This window comes from Rutilus rutilus, assembly GCF_951802725.1.
Source record: "Rutilus rutilus genome assembly, chromosome: 7".
NCBI lineage: Eukaryota > Metazoa > Chordata > Actinopteri > Cypriniformes > Leuciscidae > Rutilus > Rutilus rutilus.
The window spans coordinates 41,056,185-41,071,072 of record NC_140221.1 but is presented as its reverse complement, the minus strand read 5'-3'; the positions used below and the strand labels follow the sequence as shown (position 1 = coordinate 41,071,072).

The following is a 14,888-nucleotide window of genomic DNA, read 5'->3' as shown; positions in this document are numbered from 1 at the left end:
GGGCGTGTCCCCGTAAAATTCAAGCGACTGTTTGGGAGAATGTGGTGGACGTTGGTTTAGCAACCCTGTGTCTGTGTGCTAATAGACTCGTTTATTAAGTTAAAAACAAATACGAAATTTATTTTGATGAAATATTTTTATGTGGATTAAGCATAATGGAAACAGTGGAAACAGTGACGGAGGGAGACGTATCTAAACTATCTAAGATAGGTAACGTTAAAGCGCTCTCCTATAACAAGCTAACACCAGGCTAACGTAGTCCTATGCATCATGTACGCTGTTGGATATTTATTGTTCCTATCGATTCACATTTGTTTAGTTTTATATCGCTAAATTAGAGTTAGTTATGTCAAGAATATAATTTGGAAAACCTTTTAACATTGATGTGAAAACCAATGAGCTGATGTTCAAAACACTGCAGTACGAAAGCGATGTGTGTGTTATAAACTTATGTGTTTGTGCGCGCGTGAGTGAAAGAGGCACAGCTTATGCCTTATAAGGGGACTACATGTATTTACTTGTGGTGTCACCTCATCTTAACAGCTTAATAAAGATAAAAAATAGTCTTAATAATACCTCCTGTATTTGATCAGGTTAACATTTCCATCATTAATCCTTGCTTGCCTTTACTTGTTTGTTTAAACAGTCATGCAGATAAACGTCATTCAAATAAAAGGTGGAAAGTACAGATATTTCCTCATATAAGCTGCAAGCACAATAATTATAAAAGGATTAGCAAAATGCTGTTTAAAATAGTAGTAGTTGGAGTTAGGTGTCAAATGTCAACTACGCCATAACCTCCGTATTAGGACATTATTCCAATGGTTCATGAAGAAACTAAATAATGTCTTTCACTTCTAAAATGACAAAAGTTAGGCTATATTATCTGTGTCTGGCATCACCCTAAATGTTTTGTATTTTTTCAGTAATGACCAGCTGACAACATTGTCCTTATCAAATAAACATATTTGATATGAAATGGACATGAAATACTGATTTGATTTATATCATTATTTGATTAATAATATACAAGACACAATATATATGGAAGACACAAAACTAGCACATCTATAAAATTGATTAAATGCAGGCAGGTAAGTTAAATGGATTTCCCTTTTTTATTTACAGAGCAACGCAAACTGAAATTGGCAGAATATCTGGTGGCAAAAGGAAGACTGAAAGCACCTAATCCAAAGTAGGTGGTCTTAAAGGATCTTTCTGTCTGTAACAATTGTTGAATTTGTAATTCATTACTTAAAAAATTTCACCATTTATAACCACCATAGTATGTTGTGTTTATGTTCTAAATAAACTTGTTTTTTGTTGTTGTTTTTTACTCAAAGACCATATCTCAAGGACAAACCTGTTACAAAGAAACATGCTGAAAATAATCAAAAGGACAAACTTGTAAGTTAAAATTACATTTCTTTAAATTTAGCTCTTTTCTATGTTTAAAGTGTGGACTGATGAATTAATGCCTCTTTATTTCTCTCAGAGAGGTGATGCAAAGGAGAACTGTGGCATCAATGGCACAAATGTAAAAGAAGTGAAGAGAGTGAAGAAATTGGCAGAGGTTAATAAAAACACATCCACAAAAAAAGGACTCAGCCTCCATTTAATAGCCAAAGCCCCAGCACAGTTGTCCAGTAATTCCCGTAATACTCACCAAGCAGGCTTTAAGGGCTTAAAGACTCAGAACAATAGCACTGCTTCTCTTCAAAATCCAAGGAAACCTCACAAAGCAGAGGAAACTGCTGCATCAATCCATGTAGCAAATTTGACTCGTCAACAAAGCCTTCAAACTGGCCAACACAAAGCCCATCAAGCACAGCCAGCTTCCCATGCTTCAAATACAACTCAAAAGTCAAGAAAAACAAGTCTTGTTTCAGTCTGTTGCCCTTCAAAGTCTGGATATGGCATCTCTGGTCACAGACGCACAGATCAAACGTACTGTACCAAGACGGCGCTTCAGTCAACAAGGCCTTTGGCTAAGAAATTAGCAGAAACAACGATCAAAACAACCTCAACAGCCAATTTGAAGAGTCAAAGACCAATGAGCACAACTGGGACAAAAATTCAGACAAACAATGTTTCTAAAACCCAGGCAAAACTAACACAGCAACCCAGAAGTCAAAGTGTTGTACCCAGGTTTGGGATTCACAACAGCAGTTCTCAGAGCAGTAAACCCATGAGCCGAAAATCGAATTCGGCGACAAACGGATTTGACGTGAACCAGAGAAAGGATATTTCATGCATTATCACAAAAGTTGATGCCACAAAACCGAAATCGCATTGCTCTGTTACAAACAGAGTAACAAGAACGAGTGTCTCTACTTTATCTAAACCTGCAAATAATGAAGGATCAGCTATCATCAAAAATAAACAGAATATTACTGTTAAACCAACTAGTGCCACTGCTAAACCAACTAGTGCCACTGCTAAACCAACTAGTGCCACTGCTTCGACCAAACTCCTCGGTCGAAACACCAAGAGTTGTGTATTGCCACAGACAAGCACTGCGCCCCAAGAGCTTCAGCGGCCCGTCAAGAGATCCAGCCAGGCCAAGCCTGCGGTGCAATTTCAGACCCCGAAATCCAGTTTCTGTCCCAGTACTCAAGGTGTCCGAACAGCCCCGGTAGATGGAAGGAAGAAGCCGACTGCTGCTCAGGAGCAGAGACTGTAAGTTTACTTAAGTTTAACTAACTGTAGCATTGTTTTTCTGAGAAACGTGTATGTGAACTTAGCATGTTTCCTAAATATCGGCAAAGTACTGCATGAAAGGGAATATTCGAAAAACCATAGTAGGGGCAGTTTAAAGCTTCTGTGTGTGTTTGGAACGACATGAGGGTGAGTAAATGAGTTTTCTTTTTTGGGGTGAACGATCTCTGTAGGAAAATAAGTATAGTTTTTGTGTGGTTTTTTTTGTGTATGGGTCAAACCCTAACAGAAGTGTTGTCTGTGCAGGTGTAAGCTCCAGGAGTGGCGGGAATCGAGGGGCATCACGTATAAACGTCCTCCCATGCCTGTCCGGCTGGTGAGGAGGAAGACGGTCTCTGCTATTCCTCAGCCATACTGGGCTTCTATCGAGAAAGAAGATGAAGTTCATAACATTGTCTTTGCTGTGGACCGGTCACTAGACGACTGCATTAAATTATTACAGCAGGTATTATTATTATAATATGAGTTTCTACTTTTTTTTAAATGTGATGCGCATTATAAGGGGTGATGCAACAAAGCTTTTTTTTTTCATGGAAATTTGAATTGCTGTGCGAACCAGCCAGCACTGGTACAAAATCACGCTCCACATAGTTGATAAACATCAAAAATGTTCTGACTAATTGACTGTGTCTATCTGCATTTTTGCTTTTGGCCAGACAAATAGCCAGGCGTCTACTCTGGTTAAGACATGGACAAAAAAAAGATAAAGATATCTTTTTTAAAAGATAAAAAGCTCTTTTTATTTATTTTTTACTTGAAACAAATGTTGTTTTTACCCTTTCAACAGAATGCTTCATATATGTTAAAGAATCGCAAACAAATTCTTCTAGGGGGAAAATGCCCCCAGACCCCCTACAGGGATTTAAATGTGCATTGTGTAATATTTAGGAGGATCAGCTGACAGAAATGCAATATCATATACATAACTATGTTTTCAGTGGTGTGTAAAGACCTTACATAATGAACCGTTATGTTTTTATTTCCTTAGAATGAGCCATTTCTGTCTACATACACCGCGTGTCCCCTTACATTGAAATAGCCATTTTGCGCCGACATACTTCTACAGTAACCCTAAACGGACAAGCGCGTTTCGTCACTATGTTGTTCTTCGTGCAAAGAAGCTAGCTAAACTCAGCGAATAAAACACTGACACAATGATGAACAAGTAACAATAATATTCGCAATAACATATAGTTTTACTGAATAATTAATTAAACCTAATTTCTTAATTTATCTTTGTAAAGAAACCTCATTGTTTAACTGGCTACTCTCTGCTGTCTCAGACAATGACATATTTTCCTGTCGGCCACCATAACTTCTGTTGGTTGCGATTCGCAACCTCACCACTAGATGCCGCTTAAAATTACACACTGCACCTTTAATTTGTAAATATGTCACCTTTTTCACCTTTTGTGAGTTTGCAGATCTGAACACTACAAAGATTAATACAATAAAAGGGGTTACTTCCATTAACAAACTAAGGGTTACTCACACAGAAGTTAGCACACAGTATACCTTCCTTTGTGTTCACTTGAACACTGGGAACAGTCTCTCACAGAGGGAAAGCCTCAGGGGCCGTTTACACAACACTGTTTTCAACTAAAAATGGAAAACTTTTTTTCTGTTTTGGCCGTTCTTTTACACGACAACAAAGTTTTGGAGGCCTGAAAATGCATGCGTTTGAAAACAGGATTCAAAGTGCAAGTTTTTGAAAATGACATCGTTATCGTCTCTGTGTAAACTACAAAAACGTGAATTTGTGAAACCGGGGACATGCGCGTTACATGTTCAGTCTATGGGCACACAGTTTTTCTTTGCAAAGTGACATCGCCATCTACTGGCCTGGCAGCATAATACAGCTTATAGTCTCTTTGGACAGATGTCCTTCAAATAAGAATTATGAGGTCATGGTAATAAAAAAGCATTCAGTGATTTTATCATTTTCCCCTTTAAAGGTACAATATGTAGTTTTTTTGCTTTAAAAATAGCAAAAATCACTATATTTATGTTATATATATTTTTTTAGTTGTGTACTTACATTATCCCGACTGTTTCCAACAACTTTCAAACCAGGAGAAATTTGTAATTTAATTCGAAGACACGGACCGTTTCTTTATTTCCGTTTTGTCGCCGTCAATGGCGTCATATCCGCGTTCTCCCTGGTTTCCGCTCGGACTGCCATAGTAACCAGAGCCCTCTGATAGTAACCAAGGCGACAGACGTGGACAACTGTGTAGTTCGAAATGTCTATCTGCACGCTGTTGTTGTTTCGTTCAAACATTATGGACCATGGCAAGCAGACTTTGGATAAAAAAGGATAACTAAAACGAGAATCAATATCAGCGCGGTGTTTTCGAGATGCCTAGAGCTCCACGTCCGAGACTTCGACCGCTCCTACATGTACTTTATTAAACAAGTGAGCACATTTACATAAAACTAATCAATGTTATATAGTTCAACAATGATAATATGTTAGAATATGATCTGTATGTTATTCTAATGTTGATCTAGCTTACTGCTAGTCTCATACAGACAAACTAACACATAGAATAACATACATTTCAACACATTCAAATGCAGTTTAGTGTGATAGTGTAATGTTAGACCAAGTGAAACAGCGTTGCGTTACCTCACAAGTTTAATTTGTCTAATAAACTGACCTGTGAGTAGTAATTCTGCACTTGCGTGTAGTTCGGTAGAATGAAATGTCCATATTCCTTTTATATCCGTGGGACTCGCGTCGCGTGTGGAGCTGATAGCTGTCTCTTAGCAATCCCGACCTGCTTCATATCACAGTCATGATAAAAACATTGATGTATTTACTCATCCATAAACATTATTAGATCGGTCGGCTTGACGTTGACGACAAGATCCATAATTCTTAGCAAATGTTGCGTCATCAAACTATGCCTTTGTTATTGTAAGAGGTTAGCGACCCCTAGCGGCGAAAAAATGACATATTGTACGTTTAAAAGTAATAAAAGTACATTTTAAAGAAAACTATCATTTTATTTTTAGATTACTTTTACTAACAGTTTTTAAAAATAAATTTAATATTATTATTATTATTATTATTATTATTAATGTGATTTCTTAATCTTAAAATTCAAACCTCACAATGACTCTTTTTTACCTTCTTTTTTTTTTTATCGTGACCACAGAGTTTTGGAGAAGCACTGCCATATTGTAACCCTCAAAAGTGCTGAATAATAACTGTTTAATCTAGTTGTAATTAATAAACTGTGAACATGTTTAACTTTCAATTCCATCATTGTCAGATGGACCAACTGAAATGTTTACATTACCATGGAAAAAAGCACTTTTCAACATTAAAACCTTTTAGACCAAAGGCCCTTTCACGCATCAATCCACGTAAATTACCTAAAATTACGTAAATGACTTGACTGGTAATTACACACATATGCTGTTCACACAAGCAACGCCGTTCTGGCTTTTTACCGTTAAGGGACCGTTCGCACATCTGCACCAAAATACCACTCTTACCGGTAATCTTCATTCTGCGTGCACACATGGCATAATACTGGATTCACTGGTAATGTTAGAACTTCCCGTAAAGTAGTTTGTAAATTGCCAGAACCGATTTACCGGTCTTTTTGAAAAGGACTGTTCACACATGATCTGGTAATTTACAGCTAGTTTACCTGTAAAGATTGTATGTGTGGTAGGGGTTAAAGTGTAATTCTCATGCCAACATATAAAAAAAACATTTCCCTTACAGTTTACAGTTTCCCTTATCATAATGTTTCCTTGTCCTGTTTTGTTTGAACAGATCTCATGTGTTTGCCATTTACTGGCATAAATTGGCCATGATGTTTTCCATTCTTGTCCAACAGTGTGACTTCTCTGAATTTATGGTCGTCTTGAGCTTTTCTTGAGCTATGCAGTACAAGTTGCATTGCACTCCTCTATTTACGTGGAACATCTAATGTCTGGTTAGATGATGCTTTCCTTTAAGTGCTCACAACAAGCATATTGAGAACTGATCCAATGCTCTTTGTGTGTTTATCTGACAGGGTTTCCCAGTGGAAAAGGTCAGAGATGTGCTGTCTCGGGTGCCAATGGCACAGAAGTTTGCTAAATACTGGATCTGCCAGGCCAGACTAATGGAAAGAGAAGGAAACCTGGAGGTCCTGCCCATGTTCCAGGAGGCCATCCGTGAAGTGAGAGAGGTCAGTCTCTCTTTATCTCTCAAACATGCATTGCACACACACTTTTTTTTTATTGATGGTACTTTTTTTGCTTGTTGCTTTTTTGTTTTAATCTGATAATCTGCTCATAATGAACTGTTTAACCGTTAACCGACAGTAAGAATTTTGACAGATTAACACTGTCGGTTAAACAATTTAAAAAGTATTTTTTTTCAAGATTTTTTTGAAAACGCTTGCTGCATGGTTAAAAAAATATGCTATACATATAAAATTGGGTTTTTGAGAGAAAATAATTGCAAATAAGTTGTATTTTATTATTGCATTGATGTAAAATATGGGTAAGTAATGTGAAATGTTTGCAAACTTCACAATAAATCCTTTTGATTTTAACAGTATTCAGAACAGAACAGGAATGAAAAATAAAAGTAACTATATAAATGCCAAAGCAAGTTAATTTAAAGCAGAACTGAAACACAAATGGGCGCAAGGCTCACAGCTAGTCTGCGAGTCTGCATTCCTTGCAGCGTGGAATTACATTTTTCAATGAGAGACGGTAGCGGTAACTCTAGTGTACTTTGGTGCGGGCAGTCTGACAATAGCCCGGCCGCTCCCAACATCCTTTGACAACAGCGTATTCATGCCTGAACTTGAAGTGAACAAAACTTTCTGCGCTTTTTCTCTGTTCACAGAAGCACTGTAGGTGCGCGATGTGATCTGACTCCAACCTGCGGAGATATCCGATATCCATGAGTCATGTCTGCGCTTTAACGTTGTCTACTGAAATTACTCCAAAAGTGATTCCCGCCGGCTAGTCTGCTAGCTGACTGCAAACTGCGGAATGGATTTCCTGAACGGAGGCGCGGCTCAATGAGACACAGAGTTATGAGACACGCCCCCGCTCAGGAAATCCATTCCGCAGTTAGCCAACAACGTCCGCTGTGTGGAAATAGTTCACACTGGAAACACCGCAGAGCAAGACAGCAAAATGCAACGTTTGCAAAGCCTTATAAAGCATTATGCGTCGATGCGTAGCCAAATGTGTCGTCCTAGTTTTTGATACGCGACACGCCGATGCATGCAATACTATGCGTTGTCGGCGGGGGCGACATTGCAAGTATTGTACATTAATTCAAGTATATTATGTTTACGGAAGAAGGTTTGAATACAATGGCGGGCGAAGAGAAAAAATCTCTCTACATCTCGTCTACAATGTGTGTGTGTGATTTTGGTTGGGTGACAGTTGTAGGTTACAGTTTGACAAAAGCACAATGTTGTGTTTTACATAAATTGTGCTTTACATAAATATAAGTAGGCTAAACACTTTGCAGTTTTAATGATGTCCTGTATGAACAAAATGCGCGCACACACACACATTCCAGCATTGCAATCTTGACATCGGAGCCTGTTATTAAGCTGCGTCAAATTCGCGTCTATCGCGTCTAGTTCGACGCTTGAACATTTTGAATCCATTCACGCGTCCAAAGCGAAAGCGAGCGTTTGAAGCGAAATAGACGTGCGTTCAGAACTATGACTCTACTATGACCCATCTACCCCCTGTTGCATGAGCGGTGTATTGCATTTCATGCATCGCCCGTGACGCTTGCGTCTGCTTGCGTCCACTGTTTTGACTATGAAAGGGAGCGCGTCGCTCGCGTTGACTGTTAACGGCCTTACAGTTGCATATTTGTTTTCAGAATGGTATTTTTCCTGTTAACAGGATTTTCAGTTTTTCTGACTTCCTTTTCTGACCTTATACTTACCTCAAGTTGCCTTTTGGGACATACATGCATACATACATACATATCATACTTGCCTGTTGAGAGATGTTTATTTCAGCATCATATAAAATAAACAATAATGCTAATAATAATATTAAAGCAAACACAGCTCTGGTATCGGAATAGTATCGGTATCGGCCGATATCCAAATTCAGGTATAGGGATCGGATCGGAAGTGAAAAAATGTGGATCGGTGCATCCCTAAATTTAATTTAATTCTAGTTTAACATAATCTTGTCGGTTAATGGTCGTTTTGGGGGGAAATTACGGAATTAACATTGAGCCAGCCATTGTTTTGTTAGTATTTTGAAATGAGCTAATTCCAGTTACGCATGTGCATGAGTAACAGACTTGATTTCACTTAATGTGATTTTTCTCAACAGCCGGTGAATGAACTGCGATCTGTGGTTTTTGAGTCAGTCATCATTTTGTTAGTATTTTGAAATGAGCTAATTCCAGTTACGCATGTGCATGAGTAACATACTTGATTTCACTTAATGTGATTTTTCTCAACAGCCGGTGGATGAACTACGATCTGTGGTTTTTGAGATCCTTAAAAAGAGTCAGATTCAAGGTAAAGTGTGAGGATGAGTAATCCGTATTTCTGCCATACAGTCACTTACAGTACAGTTTTTGCAATTACTTGGGTTTGGATTAGGTGTGGATTATTAGTGTACACTATGGGTTAAAAGTTTAAAATAAATTAATTATATAAATAATTATGGAAATAACTAATATGTTCATGTTTTTAAAAGAAGCCTCATGCTCACCAAGGCTGTTTTTCTTTCATGAAAAACTGTGTTTTGTGAAATATTATTACAAATTAAAATATATATTAAAATATATTTTAAATTGTAATTGATTTCTTGTGATGGCAAAGCTGAGTTTTCAGATTCATTACTCCAGTCTTCAGTGTCATATGATACTTTAGAAATAATTTACATTTATTCATTTAGCAAATGCTTTTATTCAAAGCGACATACAGTTGAGGTATACAAGAAACAATTAATCTTAAGAAGGCAATAAATGCAAGAAGTGCCAATAATACAAGCCGGAAGCTCGTTATTTTAGTCGATAAAGTTTTAAATATGGATATTTTTCTTGCACAAACGCATCGCTTCACTTCAGAAGGCCTTTATTAACCCCCGGAGCCGTGTGGAGTGCTTTTATCATGGATGGATGCTCTTTGACTTCAAAACAGAAACAGCCATTCACTGCCATTATAAAGCTTGGAAGAGCCAGGACAGTTTTTAATATAACTCAGATTGTATTCGTCTGAAAAAAGAATGTTATATACACCTAGGATGGCTTGAGGGTGAGTAAATCACGGGGTAATTTTCATTTGAACTATCGCTTTAAGGAATAGTGAGACTGTAGAGGAGATTCTTTTTCTTTCGTTCGTTAAATTATGATTTGGTGCTCAAACATTTCTTATTATTATCAATGTTGAAAAAAGTTAAACTGTGAATTGAGCAGTTTAGTACAACCTTTCTGACAAGACACGATCGCTTTATATGATGAACATTTAATTTTAGGCTTTTATTCACAAACATTGATCAGCGAACATGAACAGAAGCTCGAGCAAACCTGCCTGCCGCACTAGAACAAACCTCACTAGTTCTTGCTGAAGCTCATACGTGCTGCGTAACACGAGAATGAACCTCATTGGTTTTCGCACGTCAAGTGAACATGCTTGAGCTTCTGTTTACCACAACTGATGTGTGCGCTGATGAATGTTTATATGTGAATAAAAGACTAAATTAAATCTGTTCGTCATATAAAGTGATCGGTCGTGTCTCTTTAGAAAATTTGTCTAAACCGCTCAATTCATATGGATTAGTTTTACAATCTCTTTATGAACTTTTTGAAGTGTCAAAGTGGTAGAGGAGTAGCTGTCAATGAAGGGACAGGAAGCTCTTTGATTTTATTAAAAATATCTTAATTTGTGTTCCGAAGATGAACGAAAGTCTTACGGGTTTGGAACGACATGAGGGTGAGGAAATGACAGAATTTTCTGTTTTTTGGTGAACTAACCCTTTAATATTTTTGTCGAAAACGTGAAACACAACCATTCAAAAGTATGGGGGTAGAAGAAAGAAATTATTCAGCAAGAATGGATTCCATTGATTCAAAGTGTCAGTAAAGTCATTTATAATGTTACAAAAGATTTCAAATAAATGCTGTTATTTTAAACTATCTATTCATCAAAAAATCCTGGAAAAACAATTATTATTAACTGAGCTCTGATAATAACTAAGAAACAGATCAGCATATTAGAATGATTTCTGAAGGATCATGTGACGCTGAAGACTGTAAGAAAATTCAGCTTTGACATCACAGGAATAAATAACATTACTGCTTTACTATATTTTAAAAAGATAATACAGCCTTGGTGAGCATAAGAGCTTCTTTCAACAACAACAAAAAAAGTATTAAAAAAAATACAATAATTATTCCTAAATTTTGACCAGTAGTGTACTTGTGATCAGTCCCTTTCAAGTTCACACAGGTCCTATTATTAACCTACTTTAAAGGAGAACTCCGGTCAATTTTAACATTGAGCTCATTTTTTTGTACATTTGGAGTGCTGTCAATACAGAGAACAACGACAAAAATCGGTGTTGCCTACACCGTGTTATCCTCTTTTTAAAATTTGCACCCTGTTGACTTCAATGGGGCAATGTTTAAACCTGCTTTTAGCCTCTTAACATCCTTGATGTGTCATTACAAGTGCACAGGTCATGTGAGTGATTCCTTCGGAGTGAATGCGGCTGAATCTGACTGCAGTAGATGTGAAAGATAAGAATAAAAATTATGTTATTTAAGCCGAGTTCACGCCCATAGGTTTAGTTACCTATGATCACGCGCGTGAACTCGACAATCGACTACTTTGGACTTCGACCGAAAACAGGATGTAAATACAGGTATTTGCGCTGGCTTAAATAACATCATTTTTATTCATATCTTTCACATCTACTGCAGTCAGATTCACTCGTGTTCACTCTGAAGGAATCACTCACATTGGCTGTGCACTTGTAATGACACATCAAGGATGTTAAGAGGCTAAAAGCAGGTTTAAACATTGCCCCATTGAAGTCAACAGGGTGCACATTTTAAAAAGAGGATAACATGGTGTAGGCAACACCGATTTTTGTCGTTGTTCTCTGTACTGACAGCACTCCAAATGTACAAAAAAATTTGCTCAATGTTAAAATTGACCGGAGTTCTCCTTTAACTATGGACATGTCACAAACAGTGTATCTAATGTTTTATCATTGAAAGTAACTTAAAATTAGTGTCTGTGCTATCTTTTTAAATACCACTCAGTTTGATGTTTTATCTACTTTATCTATCACCTAAAATGTATGCATTTTTATATGTGGTTTAAGTGTCCAAATAGTTTATAGAATCCTCCACATTAATATTGTTTATTCTAAAATTTCAAGCACATTATACATTTTTGTCACATTTCTTAGATCAAAATGTGAACTGTGTTTTTGTGTAGTTTTGCTGGAGACTGCTTTTGTTACACTATGACCAAATATGTATGGAATAATGGAATAATTATAAAATAATGGATTTGGCTATTCCAGTCATAACTGTGAGGAATGCTATATGAATATGAATGCTACACCATACAATAAAGTTCTATTGAATTCTTTCAACCCAGCATGACAATTCATAGTTTTCCATCACATGACTAGCACAGAGACCTGGAGGGCAAAACATCCATAGAGCTGCAGCACAGGACTGTACATTTTCCATCTGTTTCAAGCATTTAGATCACCTCTCAAAAAGAAGAAAAACAAATAAATGGGAACAAACTGCAAGTTATGAAACATGTTTAATGTTGCTTACAGTGTTTTTAGCACCTTTAGTGATGATGCATACTATATAGAAGTAAGAATATGAGCCCAGAATATGAATCCTTTGTGTTAATAAAACAAATCTCACCATGTTTTAAATCATTCAGGTATGTCTCCGATGCCAAAAGAGCCTGAATCGGTAGAGACTAGGATGCATGACGAACAGGAAGTCGGTGACGTCATGTGTACTCCAAAACCTCTAGGGGCCCTCATATGTGGAATGAGGGGAGACTCGTCTGTCGTCAAATATAAAATTACAGCCACCCCAGGGTACGACACTCACACACTCACACATTCCAACTTGAATTTGAATAACCTTGATCTCGTGTGCACTGTTGCCTAAATATTCTTTGGAATAAGTAGCATCATGTTAGGACTGTTATAGATGTAAAATTCTTTGATGTAAGTTTCTTTTTTGTATTTAAAAACACTTTACAATAAGGTTCATTAGTTAACTACTTTAATTAACATGAACAATACTGCTTTATTAATCTTAGTTAATATGAATTTCAACATTTACTTATACATTATTAAAAAACAAAGGTTGTATTTGTTAACATTAGGTAATGCACTGTGACCTAACATTAATAAAGAGGAATAAATACTGTAACAAATGTATTGCTCATTGTTAGTTCGTGTTAGTTAATACATTAACTAATGTTTGCTAATGAACCTTATTGTTAAGTGTTACCAAAATAATAATGAATTGAAATATTTTGAATCGTATATTTACTTCTTTATAGTACCAGTAAAACTTTGAATACAACTCCTCATTCTTTATTAATACAATTTTCCACATTTAAAATAATTGTAATAATCAACATAACATTGTACAAACCATGAAATTATATTTTTTTTACAAGATAACAGCTTATATTTGTCTAAAAAAACTAACATTTAAACATGAGCCTTAATATGATTAGACTGTGATATTTATATATGTTTTTTTTTTTGTCTGTAAAATACAACACATCAACATGATAACAGCATGGACTAAAGAATTAATATTGGTTCATCAAAATGAGAATCGATTACATTTGAGAAATGTATATTTTCAACCCAGTCCTACTAGTACAAATATTGAATACAGGAAATGAACACATTTCCAAAAAGTTGGCCAGGATGATTGTCTGTTATTTTTCCTGCAAAACATTAAGTTACGTCTAATAACTTTGTATTTTCTTGCACAATTTAAGGGGGAAAATGAGTCAGCGGGGAGCAGAATCCGGACATGTAGACGGTCACGAAATCCGTTTCTTTACCCCAGTGCGGCGTTCAGTGCGGATTGAGAAATCTGCTCTGTGCTATCCAACAGCCTTGCGGGAACATGACCCCTGTGTGACCTCTCTTTGTGACCTTGCAGGTGAGAGTAAGGAAGACGTCGAAGGTTACACACAACCCCAGAGCTCTCCTGTGTATGTGTACCGGGAGAATGAAGCACTGAGCGACCATGTTCAAGTTAAACTTGTTTATCCGGAGGAGGTTGAAACATTATAATGTTTGTTAAAATGCAATGACCTTCATTTCCCGCCTGGAAGCCAAGAATTGTTTTTGTTTTAATTCTGTTTTTACTATTTGTTTGTAAAATGTATTTTGCACTATGATGCACATTTAGACAGGCTAATATACTACTAAACTTATTTTTGCTAGGTTTTAGCCAGACCTTGAGCTTTGACTCTCTCTTAATACTGGTTAGATGTTACCTAATTGGATCATATATTTTTTTGCTATGATGAATTTCAACATTAAGCATTGCTGTATGAAAAAAAAAAAGATTTCTGCATAAGATTCAGCAGAAAAGTCAATATTATTTAGTTAATCAGAGATTTAAGTCAAACCTATCCTTATAACTTAAGTTATAATTTATGGATCAGCCTCAATCTCTTATGCATGTCTGAGCAATAGCACACATTATTTTTTTTAAGTGTAAGAAATTGGATTTTACATGATAAATAAACCATATTTAAGTCCCTGCCTGATGCTATAATTTTGTTCCATGAAGCTGCAGAATTATAGATGAGATGGATGGATGGCTATTGGTGTTCTACAATCTAAACTTTTTCTTCTATTAAATCTTGAAATGTAGATGTTTGCTGTTGATTGGCTGAACACTTTGTGATGTTTTTTAGGTTAGTACGCTGAAGTTCATGTGCTTCTGAGTATTTGCTTTTCTTGGTTCAGTTAAAGGTCAGTCAATACAAGTAGTGGCTTTAGATAAGAGTTGAATGTCTGTTGTTACTGAGGGAACTATTGCGTATGTTCACAGGACAATGTCCAGTAATATGAGGGTATATTTCAACCCCAAAATAAATAAATAAATCTTTCATCATTTACATCTCTCATTTAAAAAACAAACA

The 14,888-nt window shown here is 36.5% G+C and overlaps 1 protein-coding gene across 1 annotated transcript; it reads left to right on the top strand.

The window, feature by feature from the left end:
• ckap2l (cytoskeleton associated protein 2-like) lies at positions 1 to 14,505 on the top strand. The gene is made up of 9 exons (XM_084414823.1): positions 1 to 210; positions 1,129 to 1,195; positions 1,344 to 1,407; positions 1,496 to 2,679; positions 2,965 to 3,163; positions 6,753 to 6,908; positions 9,182 to 9,239; positions 12,639 to 12,801; positions 13,728 to 14,505. Exons 1-9 carry the CDS (start codon positions 156 to 158, stop codon positions 14,026 to 14,028), a joined length of 2,247 nt encoding a protein of 748 aa, XP_084270949.1. The 5' UTR covers positions 1 to 155; the 3' UTR covers positions 14,029 to 14,505.
• Positions 14,506 to 14,888: the final 383 nt, after the last annotated feature.